The 28,000-nt window shown below is 40.5% G+C and overlaps 1 protein-coding gene across 1 annotated transcript in view; it reads left to right on the top strand.

Annotated features, from left to right (window-relative positions):
* Window positions 1-4,236: 4,236 nt before the first annotated feature.
* Window positions 4,237-28,000, top strand: part of TMTC2 (transmembrane O-mannosyltransferase targeting cadherins 2) — a 398,246-nt gene continuing 374,482 nt past the window's right edge. The window contains exon 1 of the mRNA XM_022552427.3: window positions 4,237-4,749. Within this exon, the coding sequence (XP_022408135.1) occupies window positions 4,667-4,749 (83 nt within the window). The 5' untranslated portion in view covers window positions 4,237-4,666. The remainder of the gene's footprint in view (window positions 4,750-28,000) is intronic.

Consider the following 28,000-nt stretch of genomic DNA (forward strand, 5'->3'; position numbering starts at 1 on the left):
CTAAACAGGCAGTTTTACCTGCTGGGCTAGTGCTTTTCTGCTTCCTAGTCAATCTGTTAAGATTTTAGCAGGAGATTCTTGGATACCTTTTCACAAAACATATGGGAGATTGTAATTACTTTGGCCTGGTACATTTTTAGAACTGAGAGAGCAAGGAAGAGGTGCAAATCTTCTGTTCATAAATAACCAAATCTGTGGGCACTTTAAAAGGCATTCTAGGCAGCAGGAGAATTTATGTGCCACATTTCACCCTTGGCACACTTTACAAATGAATTGTTCAAAGAGAAATTATATTAGGACAAATAGAAATGCCGACCAAGACCAGATGTGGATTTTTAGTTAATATTTATGCAACACCCAAAGGGAAGATAGTATTGCACAATAAACTAAAAATGTCTTAGGCAAATAAGGAAATCTTTACCCCAAGGAACTGGCACTGCAAAGGTATGAATTGTACAACAAAGGGCTGGAAATGCAGAACAAATGCAGGGTAGGTCGGGGCAACTATAAAAAATAATTCACTGAGGAAGTGGTGAGGTAGCAGATGTGTGGAACCTACTTGGGGAAAATAAAGGCTTAGCACTTTTTTGGACAGTCTGGTGTCTAAGGTAGAAAACTCAACTCAGTCAGCCTAATTTCCTTCATCTGTGGAGATAAACAGTAGCTTTAAATAGAATATATATGTGTGTGTGTATATATATATATCTTTTTTTAATTTTTAAAATACATATATATATATATTTCAAAACCCAGGCAGGAATCTCACAATGGGTAAGTATACCTTAATAAATTAAATAGCAATGTCCTCGGGTTTGAAATAATCTGCAAGGAGAGTGATGACATCTTTACATCTTTAATCTGATTTCCCCCCCAAAGTTGTTCAAGGAAGGTCAAAAATGCAGGCATTGGCTGCTTCTCAGCCCTTGGAGAGCAGTGTGAAAGAGACTAAGGCTTAATGCCCTGGAAGAATATTGAGACCCACGTTAAATTATAGTAGGAAAATTTGTTAAAAGCAGCTGGATTTCTCAAACACAGCTGGATTTTCAGCCTTCCATTCATCAGGGGTGGCAAGACGTGCCACTTTGTGGCATTTCTCAGTCTCCTGTGCTTCTAATTTAGAGGAGTTGGGGGGTGGGGGGGAAGAGAAAAGGAGGAGGTGAGGGAGGAGTGTAGCAAATATTTTTTAAATCTGTTGGCTCCTTGAGAAAGAAGACAGCTCTGGAAAATGCTTACAAGCTTTCAGCAGACTGAACCCACGTGTCTCTCATGCTTTCTTGCCTCTGATCCCTTCCTCTTAATTACTAAAGGGAGCCGCCTGTGACTTCACACCACTTCCACTTTCCTGAAGAGTCAATGTGTTCTTAGGAAGTTTTAACCTACTTCCTCCCTCGCTCCTTTGTTAATACTTTACTATCTTTAACATTGACAGTTAATCCGTTTACCCTATTCTCTCATGATGAAAGTTCGTGGATTTTCAGTGGTTCTACAGTTTCTGCTGAGCACATTTACTTGTTCATTAACTGTGAACTTTTTTTTCTTCTACCTGTCCAGATGTTTATAGGTGCTGGGCATTACATGGAAAACAAGACTGATAAGGTCCCTGGCCTCTTGGGACCACAATTCTGGTGGCGATTCCAGATACTAATGTGTACTATGAAGAAAATAATGCAGCCTGATGGGATAGCGATTGCTGGGGGAGAGGCTACTTCCTAAAGTGTGGGCTGGAAAAGCCTTCCTGTGATGACCTTTGAACTAAGACTTGAATGCTGAGAAGGAGCTGGAGAAGGTCTGGCTAGAAGGCATTCCACGTGGGGGAGAAGAAAAGTGTAGATTCCGGAGGAGCAGGACATCTCTGTGGCTGGAGCACAGGAGCAGAGTGAGACAGGCGAGAGTCATTGGGCCAGACGAAGGGCTGGCTAGCTGTGGTAAGGATTCGAGTTTTATTTTATGTATAACAGGGAATCATTGAACAGTTTCTTTTAGCAGGGAGATCATAGGGTTTCAAAAGAATCTTCCGTCTAATACCTGACGTTATGACTGGCGAGGGGTGAGAATTGCAGGAGTAGAAGTAAGGAGAGCACTTAGAAAGCTTCTGCATTTGTCCGTGTAGGGAACATGGGTAGCTTGGATTAGGACTGGAGCAGTGTGGATGTGATGGGAGTATGTTTTGGGGGTAAACATATAGGTGTTAGTTGACAACCTAAAGGATAAGAGGAAGTTGGAGAGAATAATAATAATAGTAGTAGTAGTAATAAATAACAGCTACCATTTCTATTGCATTTAGGACGCTTCTAGGTGCTTTACACATGTTAACTACTTTCATCTTCATAATAATAGTGCCCATAGATAGGTATTATTATCATCACTGTTTTATAGGTGAGAAAACTGAGGCACAAAGAGGTTAGGTGACTGACCAAAGGTCACCCAGATGGTAAGCAGCAGAGTGGGGACACAAACTCAAGCATCTGATTCTAGAGGAGCGTGCCCTTCTTCCAGTGTCCTAGGATCAAGTATCAACATGTAAGTGCAGTGGAGGGACACAGAGGACCTTGATGGGCCAATTGATATGATTTTAAAAACTTTTTGACAGTGAGCAGAGGTTATGGGGTTAAAAAAAAAAGGCAAAAGATCAGTCCCTGCCTTTAAAGATACAGTTCCCTCTTATGTGCGTTTACTTATGTTTTTTCCCAGGGCACAAAAATGGGCCCTTCGTGCATGGCATAACAGGTATAATAAATATTCATCATTTAAAGATGTTGCTTTGTTTTGCAGACACCCAAACCACGGTATTTGCTTTTCAGGCCACTGCCAGACATCCGGGGGGCTCAATTTCTTGCCGCCGTTTTGGAGAGCTCGCTGGTTAGGTGCTGCCTTTGGAGCTATGGCCGAGGTATGGTGGGGAAGGGGGGGGAGTCAGCCCTCTACATGTCTGTTTTCCATGCATTGTGGCTGCCATGCAGCAGGGGGCGCTGCAGTAGTGTTCATCGCGGTCCCGGGAGCCACTCGTCCAGCCAGAAAGGGGCCAAGCCGGGAGGAGATGTGGCAGGCAGCCCACGGTCCTCTTTGGTCTTGCAACTTTAGTACCCAGAGCTCGTTCTACACAGACCATTCTTCTACACCATATTTCATCATGTTGGACGCCTTCCATCCAGTCCTGCATCCGGGCGGAAAGGAAAGGGCATTAGCTTCCCGCCTTCCTAGGTGTAAGGGTAGCGCTGTACTCGGTTGTACAGGCGTCTCTTCTCCGTGTTCTTGGGGTCAGCCTGACAGTTCCCTTGAAACCACGAAAAGCTCCCGCTGCTGCGGGGTATGAATGTGTGTGCGCTAGTCTTTCTTTCCTCTTCGGGGGTCCTTTCTTTTTAACCTGACTGCGGGAATATTTCCCTCCCCACACGTCTCTCCATTGACATTCGGAACAACGGTCGGCTCGGAGCTGAAATTTCTCCCTCCTAAGACACCCCTCAAGCTCTCCAACGCCCCCCCTGCCCCCCGCACCGTTTCGGTTCACGCACAGTGAGGGTGTGTGACAGGTCGCGTGTGTGTTTGTGTCAACCAAGTCTGCAGCACTCGCCAAACCTGTTCTTCCTCTCCCGGTGCCCAGAAGTCTCTCCAGCTGACCGGACCTACGCCTGGCAGCGCTTGGCACACGATCCAGTCGGTGCTAGGCGCCGCCAGGCAAGAGCGGGGCGAGCGACTGCGTCCTCCTCGGTCTCGTTCCTCCTCTAGCTGCCCCGCCCAGGGCGCACTCCAGCTACCTCTTTGGGCTGTCTTCCAGCCGTCGCCCCTGGATTCCCTGGGCTTCCCAGAGCGAAATCGAAGGTGAAAGAAACAAGGGGAGGGCGGGAGGTGGGGAGGAGGAGCCTCCGGCCGGGGGGGAGTGTGGGAGGAGCCTTCAGCCCAGGGGGTAGCGTGGGCGGAACTTTAGGGGCGGATCTGGGTGGAGAAAGGGGCCGGGCAAACCCGGTGGAGGGTTGGCCACGCAGGCGCGGGGGGCAGCTCCGAGAACCCCACGCGGGAGCTTCTCGAGTCTCCAGCCACCGCTTCTCACTTCATTGGAGAAGGGACTGGGGCCGGGAGGGGAGCTAATAAAGAGTGAATGAGCTGCAGCCGCTGTGGCGGCCGGAGACGGCCCGAGCGGCACCGGAGCGCTGCGACCGGGAGGCGGCGAGGGGAGGCGGTTCGCCTTGTCCCTCCCACCCGCCCTTCTCTCTCTCTCTTCCTCCAGCTGGTCTCAGAGCCCGGCTCGGTCCGGTCCCTCTGTCCCCACCCCGCACTCTTCCACCTCCTCCGAGTCCCACTCCTCACCTAGGGCGCCCTGCACTGCCATGGGTTAGGGTGGGGGTGCGAGCCGCGCGAAGGACTAGCCCTGTGCATCCGCCGGGGGGCGCGGAGCCCGAACGCCGCTCGCCGCTCGTCGGCGCAGGGCATGGGGAGCGCGGTGTGAGCCCGCACCCAGGGAGGACGCAAGAGCTGCGGAGACGGGCGCCAGGAGGAGGAGGAGAACGGTGGATTGGAAGGACCCGAGGGAGGAAGGGAGGGTGGGGAAACGAGGGAAAAGTGAAGCTGGGAGGAGAAAGCGGCGGAAGGTGGGGATTGATGCTTCTGTTTTTTGTTGCCGCTGTTGCCCTCGCGCTGGTAGCCGAGCCGGAGGGAAGGCGGTGGAGAGATGATTGCAGAGTTGGTGAGCAGCGCTCTAGGGCTCGCTTTGTATCTCAACACCCTGAGTGCGGATTTCTGCTACGATGACAGGTAAGGGGGTGAGAGGAAGGGGTGGCGGGCTGCTTGGGGACTCCGCGGTAGCTCTGAAGCTTCCTGCTTTAAGGTTCGAAGTGCGTCTTGGGGGGACTGGTCCAGCACCTGAAGGTTTAGGAGACGCGTAAACATCAACACCTAAAGCAAACGCCGGGGACGCGGGCGCACTGGGCGGGCTGAGGGAGTTTGGGTTCCTAGTTTGCAGCAGGTTCCTCTCCCTTGCTTCTAGGCTGTTGGCAGACGCTTAAGTTTCTTAGCGGAAATCACAGCAATTTGGGAAACTCTTTAATGAACGTATTAAAAAATAATCTTAGGTATTCCATGGTGCAACAAAAGCATATTGAGCGATTTTACGTCTGGACTGGAAGGAAGCTGCTCCCCGTCCCCTAATAGATCTTCCCTGTAATGTTTCCTTCTATTGATGGGACACTTTTATTTCCCGAGGTTAAAACACGCGTTTGACAGTTGCCAAAATAGTGGAGAAATCGCATTCTATTTCAACTTTCCCTTTTGACCCATGGTGTACTTTACTTTGACCCAGGATAATGCTGCTGTTCATCTCTTCCGCTCCCCCGCCTCCCTCACCGATCGATGGAGTAGCACTTTATAAAAGCCTGGGTTTTCGTTTCTGTTTGGGAGTTTTACTTTAGACGTTAGCGATTCTTTTGTGCTAATTGGGGAAGAAGACGCCCCTAGAGACTGAAGTTGTCTTCTGCGTTTGAGTTAGTTTGGGTTGCTAATGAGACCTGAACTGTGTTGTCAAAGAAACTGCATCGATTTCTGGGAAATGTCACAGTTGTGCTCGTGTCTCTACCTATTTTTTAAACGTTGTTAGTGTTTAGAAACTGATGGAAAGGTCTAATAGCCATTAGGGAAAATTGCAATTTGTGCCTTTCCGGTGACTTAATCTGATTACAATTAAAACAGATGCATAATTAAAATATATTAGGGAGAACAGCACGCCTGGCTAAACTTATTAACCGTCCTGGGGTGTTTCATGCTCCATTGAAGTTAAACCATCCAAAAAGTGAGCACAGATTTACTTTGACAGCTTTTCAGCAGCCTCTCTGGGTTATGGAAAGTGAATGGATCCTCAGGGTCAGGGCGAGGCAGTGAGTGAACTTAAGTGAAGTGGTTGATAGTGAGGGGAGAGGAAGGCAGAATTTTCTCCCGGTGGTGCTTAGCCATATTCTGTATCCTCTTGTGTGCCCACTCTCCAGCTAAAAGCATGTTCATGGATGTATGCCTTCAGTCAGCGAATCTTGGTTTACACCCACATGTCTGTTATGAAATCCCCTGATAATAGGTACAAGAGCATCCAGCAAACGCTTCTTAATGCATTTTATGTAGTGTCTATCAGAGACTAGTTGATAGGAAGCCACTGTTACACATAAACTTTTCCTCAACTTTCAAGCAGTGTACACATTTCAGCAGTTTTGCTACGTGCTTCGAGAAGTAAATGGTCTGTGTGTAAGAGTGAGGTGAGCTGCTTCTGTACCCTCCAATTCTGTGTTACTCTGCACCTGCTATTTCTAGAATATTGGCAGGAAAAGCTCTTGCTTCCGAAGTTGGGTGACTTTTCACTAAAGCGAGCTCAGGGAAGATCTGGGCAGTTACTGGCACTGTTGGGGACAGTTTGAAGAGTAAGCATTTAAACCAATAATTTAGGACTTATATAAAAAAGTAACTTACTGTCATACTGTAACTATTGTAGAACACTGTGCTAAATCAAGCAAATAGCATGGTGTGGCTATTCTTTATTGCTGTCCAGTACTTTAAAAAGTACATGTCAGAAGAAACTATCCTAATAAAGATTAAGGCTGGAACTAAACTACATTTGCATGTACATTTCTCTGTAGACTTAATGCTTATTTTGTGTTCTTTAATCAGTCAGAAGTGTTAGTGTTGTAACTCGGCAGAATGGTGTGAGTGTGATGGTAAATTAGTTGTGCTTTGATAGTTGGCAATGGTTATAAGTTCTTTACCTGCTACAGATTGAATGGAGCGTCAAAATTCCTGAGTTATACCTAGCTGCACAGATGAATTTAATGTGATGCTTTGCCCGTATCATCTAACTGATAGCATGCGCAATGTGTGACATATAGACAATATATACCATTATGATGTTGAAGACCTGTAAATATACATTATACTTAGTTACAATTTGAAAAGTGTATTTTACTCTAATTTTCTTGGTAGCAGAACTGCGTATGCAATCACGTACTCTCGAGAGTATGAAATCTTACAAGTGCTACACTTGGTTTTTATGAATCCTAGAAATTATGAAATATGTATTAATAGGAGCATGGCACATATTTGGTGTCTGCATACCATGTTCAGGTGATTCAGTGCCAAGGTTTCTGTCTCACTGCTCTAACTCGCTTGTGTGAGAAGCAGGGAAAAAAGCTGGGGAGTCAAGTGGAAACTGTAGGATGATGATAATGTGTTTATTTCCACCACTCCATTTCATACTACAAAGACTCAAGTGTAAAACTTTGTTTAAACTACATCTGTGGCTTCTGCCGCAACACTGCCCACTCCCCTTCACCCCCACCCCCCACCCCCGCCCACCCTAGGAACTTTTGTGAAATATGGTTCTGCAAGGAGAGGGCCAGTGCTGGGAGTGAAAGGGCAGTTCGAGGAAGGGAGGTGGCTCTTACGCTCGACTTGCTTAAGTAAAGCAAGACTCTGCATTTTAGCTGAAGAACCTGGCATTTACTGTAGGAGGGCTTTCTATTGCTTCAGCTTAAACATTATTGCTGTGGTACTTCTCCAAGTTATCATTTCTTTTAAATGTAGTGCTCAGGTTTACTTTATAAACTATATATGTAATTATATTCAGTGTTTGATGTAGCTTGGTTGAGATTAAGTGGTAATCTGAAACCTTCTTCTAGCAAAATCAATTTCCCTATGGTAAAATTGAATATTTTACAAGTGTTTCTTTGCTAAATGTAAGACTATGGCTCTGATGTGATGAAACAAACAGTAGAAGAGTAGAATTCATCATATCTGATGAAAAAGCATATACAGTTTCAGCTTCTTCCCCTCTCCCCTTGCCTTCAATCTAGTAAAGACTGTACTGAATCTTAAATTGTGGTTAGAGTAAAATTGGAATTATAAATATGCAGTCTTTGCCAAAGTTGAAGTCATGCTGCGTGTGACTTTGTGAAGGACTGTCTCCCTTTCTGGAGAAATTTGATGTTAGGTCAGTGGGAAAAACTTGCTGACCCCGAATTTTCTGCTCTCTTCCATATTTGTCGAGGATAACATTGCATCACTTTCCCTGCATCCTCTTTAGAAGTCCTGCTATGTTTTGCATAAAGATAGCACTAAAAGAAGAGTCAGTTTACTTCAAAGCAACAAAAGTAAACTATAACTGCTGTTTCGTAGTGTGATTTCATTTGGCACATATCATCTAATTGACGGCACGCCCTTTGTGATAGATAAGTAAGGACATAATGCACCGAATACATCTTTTTAGTCTCATGTGAGTAAAGTAATGCATTAGTTAAAAAAAAAAAAAAAAGGCTATTTGAGTTTTTGAAAGTGGGAAATGCGTTTGTGGCTGCTTTGAAATTTTTTTTCCTTATTGCCCATTCTGCAACTGTTAAACTCACCCATGATCATTAACATTACCTTTAGGTGCCTTAGTTATTGGTGTGCAGTAATTTTGTGAAACTTGGAGAAGCAACTCCACAGCAGGAATTTCTACTCTTGAAATCAAACTTATTCCAAACTTTCAGTAGCACATCCCTAGTTTAGTTATTCATTTAGGTGTAAATGTAAATCTCAGTTTTGTAGAAACACTTCTTAAGGGTTTTTTTTTTCCTTAATGTTATAAAGAGTTTGGTTAACAGTATTTAAAATGAAGGAATAGAGGATTTAAGGTGTATTGACAAGCTTTTTAGAAAAACCTTTTTTTTTTTTTTCCCTGAAGATATTCAACTGTACTTTCTACTTGGTCTTTTAGTGTTATCAGTTTGGTTTTTGACCTGGTATAAGAATAGCTTGTGAAATGATCAGTCCCTCTAACGTCTCTCTGAAAATTTCTCTCTAATAAACTTGCCTTGGACCAATCTAGGTTTGTTATCTTAACATTATAGTATGTTCAACCACTGAAGGCATGTCTGGTATTTAGTAAAAGCATGTTTAGAAAGAATTACTATAAAATCAAAGTAAATAAGGGAGAAGTTTGCTTTGCGTCCAAGGTTGTCTCTTCAGGTCTTTATTGGAAGAAGGTAATGTGTACAAGAGTGTTATTTTACTCTCATTTCCTTCCCAGTTGATAATGTACTAAAAACAAAGGCCAGTGGGTACAGTTCATAGTTCATGAAATATTTTATGTGACATTTTATTTTCTAGCTAAGTTTTGATTGTTTAATCAAATATGTGGAAAAGGTTCATTTTGCTGTTTGAATAAGTACATCTCTTAACAGTAAATTAAAATTAAAATTCGGTGAAGCAGGTATGGACCACTTTTCCTTACCTCCATCAAGCTTGTCACATGGGGTTTATCCTAGCAAATGACCCAGATACAAGCACTGAACGGACATGTGCAAATGCCATAGGGGAAATTGCTTGCCAGCCATCTGTCTCTTAGTTTTTCTCATTTATAAATACACTGTATTTGGGAGAGGGGCTGCATTTATTGCACATTATTAGTTTACATCATCTCATCGTCTGCACTTAGTTTTTCAGAGCTAACGTGTCCCTACAGTAACACTGAATTCCCTGCTGCTATAATTCTGAAATAGCTACAACCCTTTGGATTCCAACATGAGTTAAGAGCAGTTTGTCTTCCTAATCTCTTTGTTGCTGTTCAGTGCGCTAAAAGCACTTGTTTAAAATGCCCTTGATGGTGCAGCTGTTTATCATAGGCGAAGGGTATGTTTCCTCTAAAACAGGCACCTTCATAATATTAGGAAAGGACAAAGTTTACCCTTAAGGCGCTCCAATAAATCTGTGGCTGACAAACCTACTTTCTTATAACTTCATTATTCTCACCCAACATGCTTTCAACACAGTAACATTCACCTCTTGAATTTTTTGGTCCTCTCTTGGAAGCTAAGTCTTACATGAGCTTTGGGTCCTTCCTTTAATGGCATCACAAAAGTGACAAGTGTGGCAGCCTTGATGGAAAGGACAAGTGGGTTGCTGAATGTAACGACCTTCCCTCTATGAATAGCTGTCCTCATTAAGAGCCTAGCTGAAAAAAGTGGAGAGGCCTATCACCAGGAACTACATCCTATTTTTCATGGGATGAAAAAGGCATAATATTTTGAAACATTACAGGTGTAATTATGCACAACGCTAGATGATTTCTTTGAAGATTTGATTTGTATGTGTTTTTGAGGAATAAAGGACTACATTCATTAATTCACTAATTATGAACACCACTAGACATGGGCTTCCCTTATATATGGTGCATAATACAAACAGCAGCTCTTCCCCATTGTCAGTAAGCGTCCCTGTCCGTCCTTTCCTACCTGTACTTTACCAGGTACTATATAGTGTTTGAATCTGGGAATCTGATGATAGGCATAAAAAATGCTGATAGCTTGTCCTTTAGCAGAATTTCACTTGCATCGACTCATGTTTATTTTGATTGATACTCATATTTTTAAACTTTTATTGGGATTCTGTTGGCTTCTTTCCCAGAGCATCTCTGCTGAGGATCCATGGTTGGTGGTTTGAATTGGACTTTTTCTTGATCTGGTGCTCATTGGCACTTCATTCATATCTGTGGAAGCTTTAGAATCCCTTTCCCAAATGGCTCCTTCCTAATTGTTCAGGTCAGTTGTTTTCCTTGGAGGTCTGCAGGGGCTGAACTCTTTGAGTTAACTAGATTTGCCTTGACTGGTCATAGGGATTGAAGACTTTTGCCTCAGAGATTATTTTGGTTGTATTTTCTAGGCAGTTAATTCCAACAAGATGCAGCACTATCAAATTTCTATTGATCTCTTTTCCTCCACTCTGACAGTTTAGTTTTTCAGTTACATTTGTCAGTTTCTCTGGTACTCAAGGTTTCTTAGAATAAAAGTTATAGATGTCCGTTTCAGTCTTTTAGAAACTTTTGGGAATTACAATTTTGGGTTCAACCGTGAGCTTTTTTCTTTACAGGTAAGTAGGAAAGAATTGAGTAAGCCTATCTATTCAGGAGAAATTTGAAGAAGGCGGGAACACTGAAATGATTTGTTTTCAAGATTCTACATTAAAAGTTTCTGTTGTGTTTTTAAAGTAATTTATTTTATTTAAGGGCACTTCATAAGATACAGTTAATTTGAGTAACTAGAAATGATTGTTTTAAAGATGAGATGGAGAGAGATTTTGACTTGCTGATGTCTAAAAAATGAATTTGGAAAAGAGATTAGAATTCAAAACTCTAACTCCACCTTTAGATTCCATTTTATCATGGAAATAAGTGAAATTATATGTACATTTACTTATTCCAAGGCTATAAACATGCCGCATTGCTTGAGGGCAGTGCTACTGTATCTGTTTTAAAAGTACCTTAGTACATGGCAGAGGAGATGCTGTTTGCTTATGATAAGCTGGTGTAAGCTTTTGTTTCTTGATTTCTTTGCTGGGGCATTTTGTGATATCAGGGTGAGGCAGGGTCTGAAGCGTGGCACAGCATGTAGTTATTGTCAAGGAGACTGACTAAATTACATGATTTGTCAAGTGAAACACACGTCAGTGCCCTTGGAATAGCAGCTATGTGGTAGGTACTGTGTCCAAATAAAATGTGTCTTTCCCTTTGTCTTTGATGACTACTCTTTATTTCTGTGGAATTTATTATAATAAATGTGTGATTATTCCTCAGGAGCATCAAGTTAAAAAAAAAAGTACAAGTTCACTATAGTCTCATGATTATGGTTTAACTAGGAAACAATTGTATATTGTCATTACAGAGCCATTTGGGAAGAAAAGGGGGTAAGGCTGGCAGCTGTGTTGTTCCCCTGGGGACCATTCTCATTGTTTTATAAACTATCTTTTGTGTGCCTCTGCCCTCCTATCTTCAGGTTTTTAAAGGTATTATAAATACTGAGCCTGCTGCTTTGGGTTATAAAAGATGTCTTAAGGTAGAATACTTGGGTCGGAATAGTTTGTCAGGTGTACTTTTAGAATAGGATGTTTCCTCCTCCAAATGATTAACTACAGGACTGCTCTCCCAAAGAAACTGAAAAGAGCTCATTTTGACAAAGCAAGCTTCTAACGGCAAATTTTCCAACTACAAGTTTGCGGAAGAAAAGTTCTCCGATGATGAAGAAGTTTAATCAGGCAAAAAGACAATTTTATTTGCAGAAATAGGCCCTTTAGTGGGAGACGATTACTTCTAACTGATGTGAAAAACTAGTATACCTGAAAGCATTTGGTAAACCTTATTTAAAATAGGAAGGATTTTCTCGTTATTCTATTGAAAGAAAAAAAAATGGAGCTGAGTTGTGTCACTGAATTTATATTAAAGAAATAAGGTTTTACAATTTAACGCACTCTTATAGGGATATGTAGTGACTTAGCCAAAGAAAATGAATTTGAGATTTGAACAAAAATCTATTATAAAGACACCAGAGTCCAGCCTGAAATTACCAACTGTTTGCCACAGATATCTAGTCGTCTATTTAAAATATCCTATTTAAATGATCTCTTTTGGTTTCCTCCACCTCTATATTTTTAAGAGTCTTTGTATTTTTTCTTTTAGAAACAGTGGTGTTTTTGGCTTTCGTTCCATGTTGAACAGAAAATGAAATTTCACTGTTTTAAAGCCTCTTGTATGTCATTAACATAAAGTAAACCATTTCTGTGAGAGAGTATTTAGCAGCTACTTTTAAATTCATGCCTGATATGATACTGAGGATGCCTGTGGTAGGCCAGGGGGCTTTAGACCTGGTCCTCTCTCATAACCCCGCACCTCCAACACTCTACCTTCATCCTTTGATATGGATGATTACCTTTTAGAAAATCTTTTAAAATGCAGTTCAAATTCTCAGTTTCTTTGAACCAGATGGATATTTTGGTACCTCTCCTAAAAGGACATTTTTGAGCTGGGCCTCTTGTTGGATCTCTTTCCATCTATGTATATGTATATATATTTCTAGACCAGCACTTCCCAAACTTCAATCTACCTGCACATCACCCGGGCTTGTTAAAATGCAGATTCTGCCTGGAGTGGGTCTAAGAGTCTGCATTTCTGTCATTCCCAGGTGTGATAGATGCGGCTGGTTCATGCAATGTACACATTAGTTCAGTGTGTTTTACAGATATTCGGAAAAGACTGCCTAAATTCCTGTATTAAAAAAGATTTAGGATAATCTTTTATATCTCAAAAGCGTATGAGTTTAGCCATTTTATTTAATCTCTCTGTTTTGTTTTATATTTGTTCAATCATACATCTTTAAATTGATCTTAAGAGTTTAAGATATTGTGTACATTTTGAAAAGGTAGAGAGCCTGCTAAAATCTAGGAGATGATCTCTATTGAAATATCTGTCACCAACTTGTATTACAATATCATCTTCTTTGTAGTTACTATGGAGACAGATGTTGGATTCTGAGTTTTACAAATAAACTGATAGGCGGTTGCCTTAGGCTTATGACTTGAATAGATGCTGATGCCTAAACTGAGTCTATAGTCAGTGCCTTGGTGAGTTTGTACTTTTGTTGAACAATCCCTCCCTTGTAAGGAAACTTGGCTTACAATGAATGAAGATTATAGACGTCAGGCAGGTGGCAAAATATAGGCATTAGGCAGCCGAGAGTAGGAAAGATAAAGATTTATTAATGATATTCAGGCACTGGGCGATGCTACTGGGTAAAGGTATGTCAAATTGTATTAGAAATGCTTGGGCCCCTTTGATTTTTTTAATCTGGTACTCTATACCTCAGCCTTTGGGCACTTTGGTGGATTTCTGAATAGGTGAATACCATATATATGTGAAGTTTTACATTCCTACTTAGTAGAAATGTTTTTAAAGAACTTATTCTAAAATAAGTTATAATTATTTCTTTCTTTTTAAAACACTGTACTCTGTACTACAGGCAGTATTGTGAAAGAACACTGGGCTAAGATAAAAGAGGAGAGGTCTTTAGTCTCGGAAATAACACTTTATTAACTAGTACTTGAGCTACTAAGCCTCTAAAACTTGGTCTTGTAATTGGTCAGGAAGTGCAAATGATGATAAAAACTGCCAACCACAGAGTGAGGACCAAATGGAATAGTCCGGTGAATGTTTTCTGTGTGTTTAAAAAGCTGCATGATGTTACAATCAGATGTAGACGGTGTTGGACCAGAGGATGAATGACTCAGTTATCCCCATACATTAGCATCTCACTGTCTTCTCCCCTGAGAACAGAGCTGTGTTCTACTCCATGTCCTGGCTCACTTTTTCGCTCGGAGTCAGTGGTTGAGCTCCTGTTGTCTCAGCTTCTATTGCCTCTGCCCCATCTCTGCTTCTCATCTCTGTCCACCCTTTTGGTCAGCTGTCCCTGGTCTCACAGTAGAAGCAGGTTTTGCTCTCCTGTATTTCTTTTCTGCTGCTTTCCCTTTGTTTCTGGTCTCTGTGCTTATTTTGAATAGATATTCTGGCCAATCTGAGCACTTCTTTCCTTCTGTAGGGTAAAAGGACCAATTGCAGTGCATCGGGTGTGAATAATCTTTGGTACTCTCGTTCTGCTTGGCAGGGTATATTGTTACTGGGTACTCATGATCTCTCTCTTCAGTGAAACCCCTTTTCTTTTGGGAGTGTGTTCAGATTTAGAGCAGTTCTGGCAGTCCAGTGATTAGGAAAGATAGACGTCAGATAAGCTGAAGTTTTTTTGCATTGAAGTGTTTGTGTTAATCAGTGGTGTGCTGAGAATCAATAGCAAGTGTGCTTAGCACACGTACTAGATGGTGACATCTAATATCTAAACCTGTGATACATTTTTGTAACTAATTAGAAAATGTATTTTTTCTTTTAGACCTTTCCAAGCAACAAGGTGGCAAAAAGTAAAAAGACCACAAGAGCTTTGGAACCAGATAAATTAGGGATCTAATCCCAGAACTGTTACTTGCTAATTGTGTAATTTTGATTGTGTTACTAAAACTCTTCTAGCCTCTGTTCCTGTTCTATAGAATGAGGATAGTAATACCTAGAGTTCTTGGGAGAATTTAATAAGTTTTATAAAATGCCTGGTACGGTGGTGTCTGGGATACTTATTAAGTATTTCTCTTGATCAAGAAATTATTCATCAACTTTATAGCTGATATTTTAAAATCATTATATAATAACATCTAAAAATATTGTAGAGCACTTAGGGAATTTTCTTTAAAGCCAATATTCAAAATTTAAACTTATTTCCAATAATATTTAACTTGGTATTGCAGATAGATTTAGTGTCACTGAAAAGTTCCGTGAAGTATTTTAAATAATTACTAATTTAAAATTTTAATTTTCATCTTGGGTTATAGGTTTGAAGAAATGATGTTGAAATTTAACCATTATATATACACATATGCATGCATACACACACACAAATTTTGCCAATAAAATGTTTGTGGTATATACTTGATTAACTGTATAACTGAATCACTTTGCTGTATACCTGAAACTAGCACAACATTGTAAGTCAACTACACTCCAATAAAATTAAAACATAAAAAAAATTAATTGAACAACCAATTTAAAAAAAAGTACATGCGAAAACCAGAACTCAGATATCTCCCATCTTCTTCACTTCAAGTGACTTTCTTCTTTAGATTAGATAATACTTACTGTGTGTAGGGGCGTAGGCAAAATTATGATTTCTTAGTATCTTATAAGAATTGTTTCACTCTGATATGTAGCTTAGATTTTTAAGGAAAATCATTGTTTAAGGACATATCTTAGTATTGTTATTCCTTATTAATATTAATAAGAAAAATCTTAATGAAAATATGGAGTTGTTTTCGGTTATGTTGCAAAAGATAATGTTGAATAGAGAGTTAGCCCAAATCCCAGGAATACTTTTTATATATCTTTTGTTTTACAGTGAGTAAATTGGATAGAAAAGCTCTGTTCTTTGAAGCCTTTTCTGGGAAGCTTTTTATTCTCTAACTTGCTCTCTTACCAGGACCTACAACTCACATTAGTTTATTTACAGGTAGTTCTGCATTTAAGAATATTGATCTCTTTCTTGATTAAAACAGACCTTTTACATGTTTACTTACCATTTGACACTAACATTTCTGGCTTTCTCCCCCACCCCCCCCAAAAAAAGAAAATACTTTCCCCCTCAAAGTCCAAGTAAGCTTAGCATGTTGAAGGTTTACTGTATTGATAACATGGTTTCCTCTTTAAAGTCAGAGTGAGGCTCTAATGATCCTCCAGGGTCCTTCCAGCTTAAAGCAGGTCACAGTTATAGGGTTTAGGGTTTGGGCTCATTTGCCTATGAAATATATATGAAATTGGCCATTTGGAGGCAATTGATAATGTTTTCAGTAACTGGGCATTTTGCTACACATACCAGATCAACGAGGGATCTAATGTTTTACAGTGAAAATGAAAATGAGGCATTAATACAACAAACCATATCAACCAAACGTGTTTTTACCTCAGCCGTGATCATCATTTTATTCCTCATGTGTTACCTTCTTATTGGTTGGAATCTTTATTACTCTGTTCCTATTGATAACTAAATTGTAACAGCAAGTGGCAAGCTCCTGAAAAGGAGAGCACTTTTGGTTCTTGTTGGATAGCAGCCTAGTTTTCTCTAGTGCACATCTGTTCCTTGAACATTTTTAGAATGTTCAGATGAAAATTCCCCCAGTGTTTTAATAAGCCAGATTCTGTTACTGATGGGTTAAAAAAAAATCTGTCATACTGTTTTAATTTATTAAAGGGAAATGACAAATGGTTTCTGTACTATGGCTCTCAATTCTCTGGGATTAATTTAAATGAGTACAAGAAACCAATCATTCAGGACCTTATTAAACATGCCTCAGCAGTTGATTTTTAAGACTAAAGAAAAGACCAACAGCTGGATTTCTCCAGGGTGAGGAGTTGGATGGAAAGGAGGGGTTATCTACTATGAAGGAGAAGGTTAAGTTTGGCATCCCTATAAATGAATTTTGGTGAAACTGAGAGGAGTTGACTTGAAGAGTATTTTGCCCCTTTCTTGTTTATGGTACAGTGCTTTCCTTTTGTGGTATAGAGGAGGGATCATTATAGAGAAATTGGGATGACCTTTCTTCGTGTGGGGAAAACAGAGGCACTGCAGTGGAAGATGGGTCGTTTTGATTGGTACCTCTGTGGATTGGAACCAGAGCAGTGACTGATTGACAGCTTCTTGAGGTTAGATCAAGACAGTTTGTTAGAATGGAAATCCTCTGAATTCAGCTGTATTTGTGGAAAGTAGGTCTTTGGTGTTTCAGAAAATTCTGTAGTAGATTTTGATTACATGCTGAATTTGGGGTGTGTGCTATAAAATAGCAGTTTGTTTGTATTTTTTTTTTAAAGGCAGTTATCATAATAAATACCCAGATGTTCATCTTTGTGTACTTAGAATTTGCATTCTGAGAATTTATGATTTTGGGGGAGAGGGTTGGGTTTATTTTTCAAACTAAAGCCTGAGAGAATTAGCAAATTTAACATTAAATTGGACACTTTATTCATATACGTAAACCTTGTAGATTTAAGTTAGACCATATATGATATTTAAAAGTTAATATTGTTTTCAATACTAAGAATAATCTTAAGTTTAGATTTTCACTTTGATTTCTTTTTATGTCATCATTATTTATGAAAACTGGTTGAAAATGAAGATCAGAGATTTCCTGTAAAACCTAAGATGTGACAAGAACGTTATTTACTTTAAAGTTTTCTCTAAACCGGAATAAAAACTTAAACACGAACCAGAACTTAGCCAGAATGTTTTTTCTTGGAGCATCACTGGGAATCTCTATAAAAATAGAGTAAATGCTTTGCATGCAGCTTACCTACTGCATTTGAAGAAAATCTCTTGTGTATGTCTTCAGGCTATTTGTGTGTTCAGAAAGAGTTTACCAGAATCAACTGGTAGAATTGGTAGAAAGTGGCCAAAGTAACACTGTAGCTATAACTTTATTGAAAACCAGAATGGTATTCTCTGTCATAATCTTGAGTAAATGGAAGCTAATGAGTGATTTCTTTTGTGAAATATTATCAGTTTTCCTTCACTTAAAGGAGATTAATTTTATTTTAAGGATTTCTTTTCCCAAGAAAAATCATATCAGTTCCTGCTAACTTCTATCAGCATTGATTTTAGAAAAAAGGAGATGAATAGAAATTAAGAAAGCAGCAAAACTGGTAAAGAGATGATTTCCTTATACACATACCAACCAAAAGATTTAAGGATACTTAGTAATAACATTGTAAATTGTTTTGTGTATTCTGGTCACTTACCTCAGAGACCAGAAACAGCTGTTGTTACTAGACGTGATGGAGAGAAAGAAAAAGTAAGGGTATGTTTACCATTTAAGTAACCTGATTTCTGCAAATTACAGTATAAAAATATGATAATTCTATTCAAAGTTTGGGAGAAAGATTTGTTGTGGTTTATTTTAAATTCAGGAAATCCACTCAAATAGACAATTCGCCTTTGATTTAAAAGTGTTAAGTCATTCTTATCTAGAAGTGTGTTATCTCCCAAGAAAGCATCAGTGTGGGATGCTTTCAGCTCCTGTCATCCCTGTGTTCCTTTAGCAAGCATTTGTAAATGCTTAGCTGTGTCAAGAACCATGTTTAATATGGGGGGCACTGACCCTGAAGAAGATGTAGTCCATAATCTCAAGGATCTTAGAGTCTGGTGGGGAGACCAAGGAAACAGACAGTTTCCCTAACAGGGAGACATGTTTATGATTGTGAGTATGTAAGAGGAGCACTTGACCCAGACTGGGAGGGAGCATGAGGGAGGCACTTGTGAGAACTGATTCCTGAAGAACAAATAAGAAATAGCTTAATAAAATGAGAGAGAGGGAGGATTATTTGGGGGAAAAAAATGTGCGGAAAGAGAAAGGCATGGTGTCCAAAGAGCAGGTCCTAAAGCTAGAGTAGAGGGAAAAGAGATGAATTGGCAAGGTAGGCGGGAGCCAGATCGCTGGGGGTCTCGTGTTCCCTGATGAAATTTGGAGAACTGTCTGAAGAAGGGTGAAATCCAAAGCAGAGAGACCAGAAAGGGGTCCATTATAGGATTACACTGGAGGATTTGTATTCCTGTTCGCGATGAGGGCTAAAATAAGGTAGAAACAGAGGTGGAAAAAAATTGGGGTGAAATAGAAAGGAAAAGATGAAGAAAAGTTGATGTCACTTGGTAACAAGCTGAATGTGGAGGGTTGTAGGAGAGGGACTTTTCTCAGGTTTCTGTCTGGAGCAAGTGGGTGAAAAAGGAAGCAGACATGTAGATCAGTTTGGGGTGAAAGATGGTGGAGGGATGTGCTTATTTTCCTTAGTGAGTAAGAAGAAGCAGTGAGATGTCACAGCATGGAGATGCTGTGGGTGCTTTGGAGTTTGGCATGCCTGTATTACTGCTTTGAATTGCTGCTAAAACATTGTCGTCTGCCCTTTACTTTTGCTAGCATGTTTTATTTTGATAACAAGGTTTCAAGTGCCCAAAGCCCAGTTCAGAAAAGGTAGAACCTCTTGCTTGTCTGAACCTAAGAGCCCTGATGAGGCCTGAAGACTTCATTTCTTTCTCCACCTCTTGGTCTGGCCATCTTGGTGGGCATTGTGGCCAGTGGCAACCCAAGATCTCTTCCCTAGCTCTCCCAGAATGCTCCAGAGGGGATCTTAGTTATCCTGACTTAAGTTACAAGCTCATCCATGAAATGTACCTCTGGTCTGTCATCGGAGTGAAGAGGAAGCAGGTTTGCCTAGCCCATGCCATATGCAGTATAGGAAAGAGGACGTTGATTAGAAGGAAGGAAAAGGGATTCTGCGAAGAGGGGGAGACCATAGATGTCCATGGAAACCATGATGTCCACTTCCAGTCTGTTAATACCCTTAACCATCTGAGTAGTACTCATTGGTGCCAACTCGATCATAAATGCAATCTCAGAAGTCACGTGGCCTTACTTAGTTATGAGGTGGTCACACATATGAGGTAGAACATTGATTCATACGTGTGTGTGTGTGTGTGTGTGTGTGTGTGTGTGTATTCTGGACTATCATCTAAATTGGGAGTAGGCGCTACAGCCTGTGGGCCAGTGTACCCTGTAGCCTGTTTTTTAAACAGCCACACCCATTTGTGGACTTGTCTCTGACTGCTTTCTCTCTACAATGACAGAGTTGAGTAGTTCCAACAGGGACCTTGGGGCTCGCAAAGCCTGAAATATTTACTGTCTGGCCCTTAACCAAAAAGTTTGCCACCTCTGATCTAAATGGAAACACATACCTTTAAAACTCTTCCAGCAATGATCTTACTGGTCCCTGAGAGCAGGGGGCGATCTTACTGGTCCCTGGGCCCTCTCAGGGGTTCCGTGACATTTGATGGGAAACACACGTCTAAGATACACTTGTTAGGAGTTAAAACTCAAGGTCAGTCTTACAGATGTAAAATGTTACTGACTTCCCTTTCTCTTGGATGACACTATAGTGAGTCCTCACCGGTGATTTTTGGTAGAACTTGGCAAACTGCGACCTGTTTGTCTAGGACAGCAGTAAGTGACTAGATGGCATGGATGCCACATGTCTGCAGTTGTTTATGGGTTTTGTCCTAACTCATCCCTGGATCCTGAGTGAGTTCGTGAGCAGTGGGTTTTCAGGCAACAATATGTCTTTGTGAGCTGGTGCCCCAGCCCCTGTGCAGCCTGGCAGTCCCATTGGGCCTCAAGGAAGCGCCCACTGCTTTCATCTCAGAGCGGCCGCCTAGGGAACGCTGCCGGAGCTGTTTGTGAACCTGGCTCCCCTGCCTCTGGAGCCGCAAGCCTGCCGTTTCCCAGCAGTTGTTGCCCAGCTGTCTGCTGCTTTGTTACATTGTTTCAGGCTTTGCTTCAACCTGCTCTCCAAGTGTTTTGCTTGACCTCCCCCCCGGGTCGGGGTCTGGGCCTGGCTTTGGCTCAGCCCTAAGCAGCTGTTTGGTATTCTTCTGGTATCTAGTTCTCATGGGGTCGGCCCACTGGTACTGATTTTCTGTGATTGAGGTTTTGGCACCTACGAAGTGTCTGCGTCACTGCTTGGTTGTTGACAGCCTCGTCTTGATGCTTTTTCATTCTCTGGGCTCCCCAAGGGGCACCCTTGATAAAATGTGTTCAGTAATGTGCTGGCCTTTTTCTTATTGGCAAGGAAAAAGGCCGTATGTTTCTGCTTTGAACTGGATTGCCATCTTACACGTTCTTTCAGAGTCTCCACTTGTCAAATGGTTGCAGTTTGGACGTGGTTGTCCTCAGATAGAAAAATCGGTGTCAGGACCAGGGTTGCCTACTGCAGGATTACATCTGATTCTTAAACTTTTCAGGAGTCTTGTTAACTTGTGAGGCTAGAAGTGTAAGATTTACAAAGCAGTTGTACATGGCTTTTCAAAATTTGTACCTCGAAGGTTGGTTTGCAAATTTAAAATAATAGATAGATTAATCCTTACTGAGTGGAAAATGCTGCCTTTGGTATTATTTTCAATAGTTAATTTGAAGAATAACTAATTATGTTTGCATGTGAAATGAACTTGGGAAGCCTGATAAGTAAGTAGAATACATTTTAGCCAGTAGCCACCTGTTCTGCTTAAAAACAACACCAAATAACCTGTTCATTTGATTTTCAATAAGGACCTATTAAAAATTCTTAATTCCTAAGCCAGGTAGTAAACAGTTTCTGTGAAAGCAGACGTTTAGGTAGAATGGTTTTGACCTGGAGCTAGTGAAATCAATTAAAAAACATTAAGCTAGAAGAGACACCTTAAATCAACCATATATTGTAATACTTGTTTAAAGGGTATCACAATATTCTGAGTTTGGGGAAAGTTCAATCCTAATGTTAAATTTTATGAGTAGATATGTAATATATATGCGTCTATACGCAATTCTCTGCTTGCCATAAGCCAAAGAAGAAACAATCAATTTACAAATAGCACAGAGGCAGTAAATTTGTTGGCAGCAGTTCTAGGCCTGTTGTAATTCTGTAGTTTTTTCAATATGCAAGTGGTGAATTGATGTTGCTCTGAGCCAAATATATGGTGATATGTGAACGTGTCCGAGCACTTACATTATGTAAGGCTTGGAGGTATTTAGATATCAGTGAAATACTTTATGGGAGTAATAGGAAAATGTGTACTGTTGAAATCATATCCATAAAATCAGTGTTTATATTGAAGTTACCCTCCCAACTCACATTTCAGATTTAAGGGTTTGGCTTGGTGCTGTGTGATCAATTGAGACACAGTTCCCAGCTGGCAGGGGTTCATGTCTGAATCTAGACATCTTATTGGCTCTGCTCTAATCACATTGATCGTTTTGAGCTACATCAAGGAGAATGAGGCTTCCAACATGGGTACCCTGTTTTCTTCCACAAAGTTCAAAGTACATTACAGTCTCCCTTTTAGTTGTTCCTCTTTTGATCCGGCTGTCGTAGCTTGGGTTCTTTCTTCTTTTGCTTGGATTCTTGCTTTTGCCAGCATGCTTCTTTCTTTTCTAGGCAGCCCAGTATTTCCATCTCAAGTCATTTCCAGCTCGCCTATTGTGTACTTAACTCAAGATCTGAATGAATCATGATCATTATGAACATAATACCTGAATAATGCATTAAAAAGAGAAATATTTAGAAGTATATTTAATTCTTCAGGGGAATAAGAAATTGAGAAAATGGGCTAAGTATTTCTGTTAATAAAGGGAAGAAAAATCAAGTATGATGGATCATTGACTAGTGGGAGTCCTTGAGTTTATTCCTCAATTTTTTACTCTCTGGCAGTGTTACAGGGGGCAAGTCAGTGACTTGTCTGAACCTGGGCTTGCTCATTTATGAAGAGGACAGTAATTCCTGATCTCATAGGGTTGTTATGAGCATGAAATCCAGTTCAGCTTCATACACTTTAATTTTCTGTCTAATCCGTCAGGTGCTCTGTTAGTGGAATGGCATGCAAATGGCGAATCATATGGATTCATGGAGGAAATGTCAGGTTTTTAGAATGATGGAAACTTCAAAACTGTTACCGCAGAGTTTTGCATGTGTCTTCAGCATGGATAATGGTAGATGAAAAACATCAAGCTGCCCAGGTTGATGATCAGGAGGGAATAGGCAGGAGGAAGTAGTGTGACTTAATGTGGGGTTCAAAGATGGACTTATTAGTAGTCTGAAGATGGAAACTAGGGTCAGGGCCATGGTGGTCTAGCTGTTAGCTTCAGATCTTCTGGGGCCATGAGTTCTTTTGAGAAGAAAGTAGGCTCTGATTTTGAAGGTTATGTGGAGAGTGGCATCATACTGGCAGTAAAGTTTTAGAGAATGGTAAAGCTATGTGGGATATAAATAGTATTTTGAAAAACTCCATAAAGATATTTAGGCATGAAGTAGATTATTACATCTTTTTTTTTTTTAAATTTTTAAAAATTTTTGGCTGTGTTGGGTTTTCGTTTTTGTGCATGGGTTTTCTCTAGTTGCGGTGAGTGGGGGCTACTCTTCCTTGTGGTGTGCAGTCTTCTCATTGCAGTGGCTTCTCGTGTTGTGGAGCATGGGCTCTACGTGCGTGGGCTTCAGTAGTTGTGGCAGGCGGGTTCAGTAGTTGTGGCTCACAGGCTGTAGAGCGCAGGCTCAGTAGTTGTGGCACATGGGCTTAATTGCTCCACGGCACGTGGGATCTTCATGGACCAGGATTGGACCCATGTCCCCTGCATTGGCAGGTGGATTCTTAAATGCTGCAGCACCAGGGAAGTCCCTATTATATCTTCTTAAAAATTAAATTATGTGCAAAATATCATAGTAAGTTCTTTACATATTTCATTGCAGTTCATCCTCTCAATCCAATAAGGCAGTTATTATAAACATGAAAACAGGCTCTGTGAGGTTAAGTAATTTGCCTGAGGTCGTTGGCCATTAAATGATGAGTCAGATTTGAAACCACACATGTCTGTCTCTGAAGCTCAGGCTCCTGACCCCCTCTATGAAAGCGTCGGAATACACAAGAGTTCGGGAGATCTGAAATTGAATCCTGTTTTTTCCCACTAACTGTGTTAGATTGCACAATTTACTCAAAGAAGTCCTTACTTTTTATTACCCCATCTTGTTATTGCAGGGTACACAGAGATACATTTGAGTGAATTCTGCTTTCAAAGCAGCTTTTTTTTGTGTGTCGTGGATCCCTTTGTATATCTGTTGAAACCTATGGACTTCTTCCTAAAAAACTGTATTACTTGCATAAAATAAAACATATAGAAGCCCCCAAATTGAAATATATTTATCAAAATACTAAAATACCAAGTTATCGTATAGTGAAATATATCCTTCTTTATTAATCTATTTAATAACAAAACCAGGTGGTAGATCCATTAACTGCCATAATATCGAAGTGTTGATGAGGGTAAATGATCTTTTGAGAAATTTGCAACAATTGTACTGGGATAGAAAAGCATCTGTGATTCCTACTGGTGATGAAATCACTACCATGGTTAGTTGCCTTTATTCAGAATTAAAGGCATTGCTAAGTTTCTTTACGACTAGTGAAAGCTAAGATGTACTTTTTTTTCCGTCCAAGTTCATGGACTCCTTAAATTCTCTTTGTGCATTCCAAGATGAGAACAGGATAAGAAGACACTTATTAAGGTCCTGTGAGGAAACATTGCAGAAAAGAAGGATCATCAGCAGTATTGAGAGCTCTAAGACTTCTTGGGCTTTCACCTCTCTAAACCTGGAAGAGTTTGGCTGGAGCAGTAGCTTGAAGCCTGGGAAGGGACATGGAAATTCATAATCAGAATCCACCATCAACTTCCATTAAAAACCCCTAAGCTTGGATATGGGGAGGGGGAAGGGTGAGCTGTGACAAAGCGAGAGAGAGGCATGGACATATATACACTACCAAACGTAAGGTAGATAGCTAGTGGGAAGCAGCCACATAGCACAGGGATATCAACTCGGTGCTTTGTGACCGCCTGGAGGGGTGGGATTGGGAGGGTGGGAGGGAGGGAGACGTAAGAGGGAAGAGATATGGGAACATATGTATAACTGATTCACTTTGTTATAAAGCAGAAACTGACACACCACTGTAAAGCAATTATACCCCAATAAAGATGTTAAAAAAAAAAAAAAACCTAAACTTGTAGTTATCCAATACGGGATCATATAGGCTAACAAAATGTTGAGATTTTGTTTTGTCTTAGGTTTTGATCAATAATTATATAAACTCAGGGGTCTTAGCACTGAGTAGCTTATGTTTGTCAGAAAATCTGATTGTTAGCTTTGATTTTTGGTTAATAAAATTGAAAGCTGCATTGTGAAAAGACAAAGTTAGGTGTAGAAACTATTTGAAAGCCAGGCCTTGGGTTGAGTGCAGGTGGATATACTTAAAGGGGCCTGTGGAGAAAGTACTGGAAACTGCTGATTTGGATAACCTCTAATACCTCTTTTTAACTCTGATTCTTTCACCCAAATATCCTTGATATTTATGGCGTATTGAAATAAGTCTAGTTTTCCATGGATTCTGATGAAAGACATGAGAAAAATGAAAACAGATGGAGAACCTGAAAAGTAACTCTTGGTTGATTGACAGTTAATGTGGAGAATGCTTTAGAAAGGAAATGAAATGTTGTCTCCAGCAGATGGAAGTGTGTAAATTTTTCTTTCACTTTAGAGCTAGAATCACTGTGAGTGGTATTGTTTCAGAATCAGAAAAATAGAAAGAAAAATGGTATGGTTATCATCACAGGTAGGGGGAACAGAAAGGGTTCACATTGTTACTAAAGGCTCATGCCCAAAAGAAAAGCCTCCCCTCAGAGATGTGGGTCTTACCCCTTCTTCCTCTTTCTCCTCCAACATCCTTTGTCCTCAGGGAGCACGCATTACCTTTATCATCTTCCATTTTCCCTCCTCCCTTCCTGTCCTTTCATACCCTTTTTCTCTTTCCTCTCCGCATTTCCTCTCGCTGCTTCTCCCTTTCCCACACACCTTCCTCTCTCCTCCATACTTTCCCCACCCCTACCCTTCACCAAAGTCAAGTGATGCTGAACTTGGGCTCAAGAAGAGCCACTTCACTGAGTTGATGGCACTGTGAGAGCTTCTTTTTGAGTATTACCTCATTCAACTCCGGACAGAGAAGGTATCTCCAAATCATGCTTGGTGATTCATGACCGGGCATCTGATTAACAAAGTGATACTTGAGCTGAGCTTTGGGAAAGGCAAATGGCCGTCTCGGGGGTGCTGTGAACTGACTAGCTTGCCTGAAGCCCTAAGACTGTCTCACACATTGAGAAGACCGCAGGTTGTTCAGAACGACCAGTACCAAGGGCATATTTGGGAGACTGGCCAGGGATGGAAATACAGAAGTAGGTAGAAATCAGTTTGTGATGGGCCCTAACGAGCTCAACTGAAAGCTGGGGGGGGGGGCCCTTGAAGGAGAGAGAGATGCTCAGACTTGCATATTAAGAGAGAATCCTCTGACAGAAGCAGGATGGATTGGAGGAAAACACCACCGAAGGTAGAGAGAACAGGTAGGAAGCTTTTGCACTAAATCAGGAAAAAAAAATTGAGAACTGTGACTAAAGCTCAGGGAATGAAATAAAGAGGCAAATTCAAGGGAGGGAAGAGGACTCTAGAACTTGCTGGCTGGATGTGAGAATGGGTAGGAAAGAATGAAAGAATTTGTGGAAGTTTCTGAAAACTGTCTGGATACTCAGAGTGTTCTCTGTGTGAAGAGACTTAGGAGGAAAGCAGTTTTGAAGGGAGAGTTCATTTTTGGACATGTTGAATTTGAGGCTCTGCTGACATAGAATCTGTAGTGGGCAGCAAACCATAGTAGGGTATTAACTACTTTAAGTTAGTGTATTGTGCCTTTGACATGAGCCAGCCAGGGTTCTAAGCTCTTTACGTGGATTATCTCATTTATTCCTTATAATAGCTCTGTGAGATATAGGAACGATCATTGTGAGGAAAATGAGGCATAGCAAAGTTAAGTGATTTTACATATTTAGAAAGTGATAGAATATTGTGTGATTCCATTCATGTGAAATGCCCAGAAAAGGCAAATGTCTATAGAAAAGAGAAAGTAGATTAGTGGCTTCTTGGGAGTGGGAATGGGATTAATACAAATAAACATCAGGGATCTTAATAAGATTGTGAAAATATTCTAAAACTGATTTATCGTGATGGCTGCCCCACTCAGTAAGTTTACTAAAAATCATTGAATTGTACACTTGAACTAGGTGAATTTTATGATATAAAGTAAAACTCAATAAAGTTGTAAAAGAAAGTGCTTGGAGTTGGGATCATTATAAATATTTTATTTTAGCTGTTGTTTTCACTGGACTGTAAGAGAAAAGCGCTCTTAGAGGTATAAGGCATGTCAGAGTGCTTCAAAAACGGCGCCCTGAAAATTGTGCCTGGACTTTAAAAAAAAAAAAAAAGATGTTTTTGTCTTTTTTTTTTTTAATGCCAGTCCTTCAGCTGTTTGCTTGTTTAGGATCTGTGAAGCATTTTCCTGTTGCCTCTTGTGACTTGCTGTTTCTGGTCTCCTTTGGGATAATGTGCAAGATGGCTAAGCTGACTTCTGCCTCCCCCAGATTCGCCTGTACTTGCTCCCTTCCTTCTATATTCAAGATCTGTGTTAGGTACTAGGAATTAAAAAAAAAAAAAAACAGAAAAAGAAAAAGATAATTAAAATATTCTCATAACTGGCATTCTAAAATTAAATATTAAAAATGACTCCGTGGGACTCTGAGTCTTCCCTTAGAGAAACCAGGAAAGATCTCTACAGGATTGCTCCTCTGTTTATTGGTCCTGGTTTGTTTCTTGTCTCATGGGACTTGAACATAAGTAGGACACAACCTTGTTTAGAAAGTTCACATTCTGTTACCATCAATGCAAAGGGTGCCTCGTGACTGTATTAGTGAAGATACCTCTAAAAGATAATGACAACAAAAGCAATTACTTCCTCCTCTCCCCCTTGCCACTCCCTCCCATATCCGATCACATTATTATCATTTAGTTTTATTTTTGTCATTATGAAATAGTGAAAATTAAATTATCCAATATTATGTAAAATTGAATAGAAGAGGGGTACTAGGTGTTTTGGTTCTTTTGCTTTATTTCTTTTGGAAAACTCGGTGTGTAAATCATTTTTCTTTT

Source organism: Delphinapterus leucas, chromosome 11 (assembly GCF_059928025.1).
Source record: "Delphinapterus leucas isolate spDelLeu-1000000601 "Yukka" chromosome 11, BTC_Dleu_Yukka2, whole genome shotgun sequence".
NCBI lineage: Eukaryota > Metazoa > Chordata > Mammalia > Artiodactyla > Monodontidae > Delphinapterus > Delphinapterus leucas.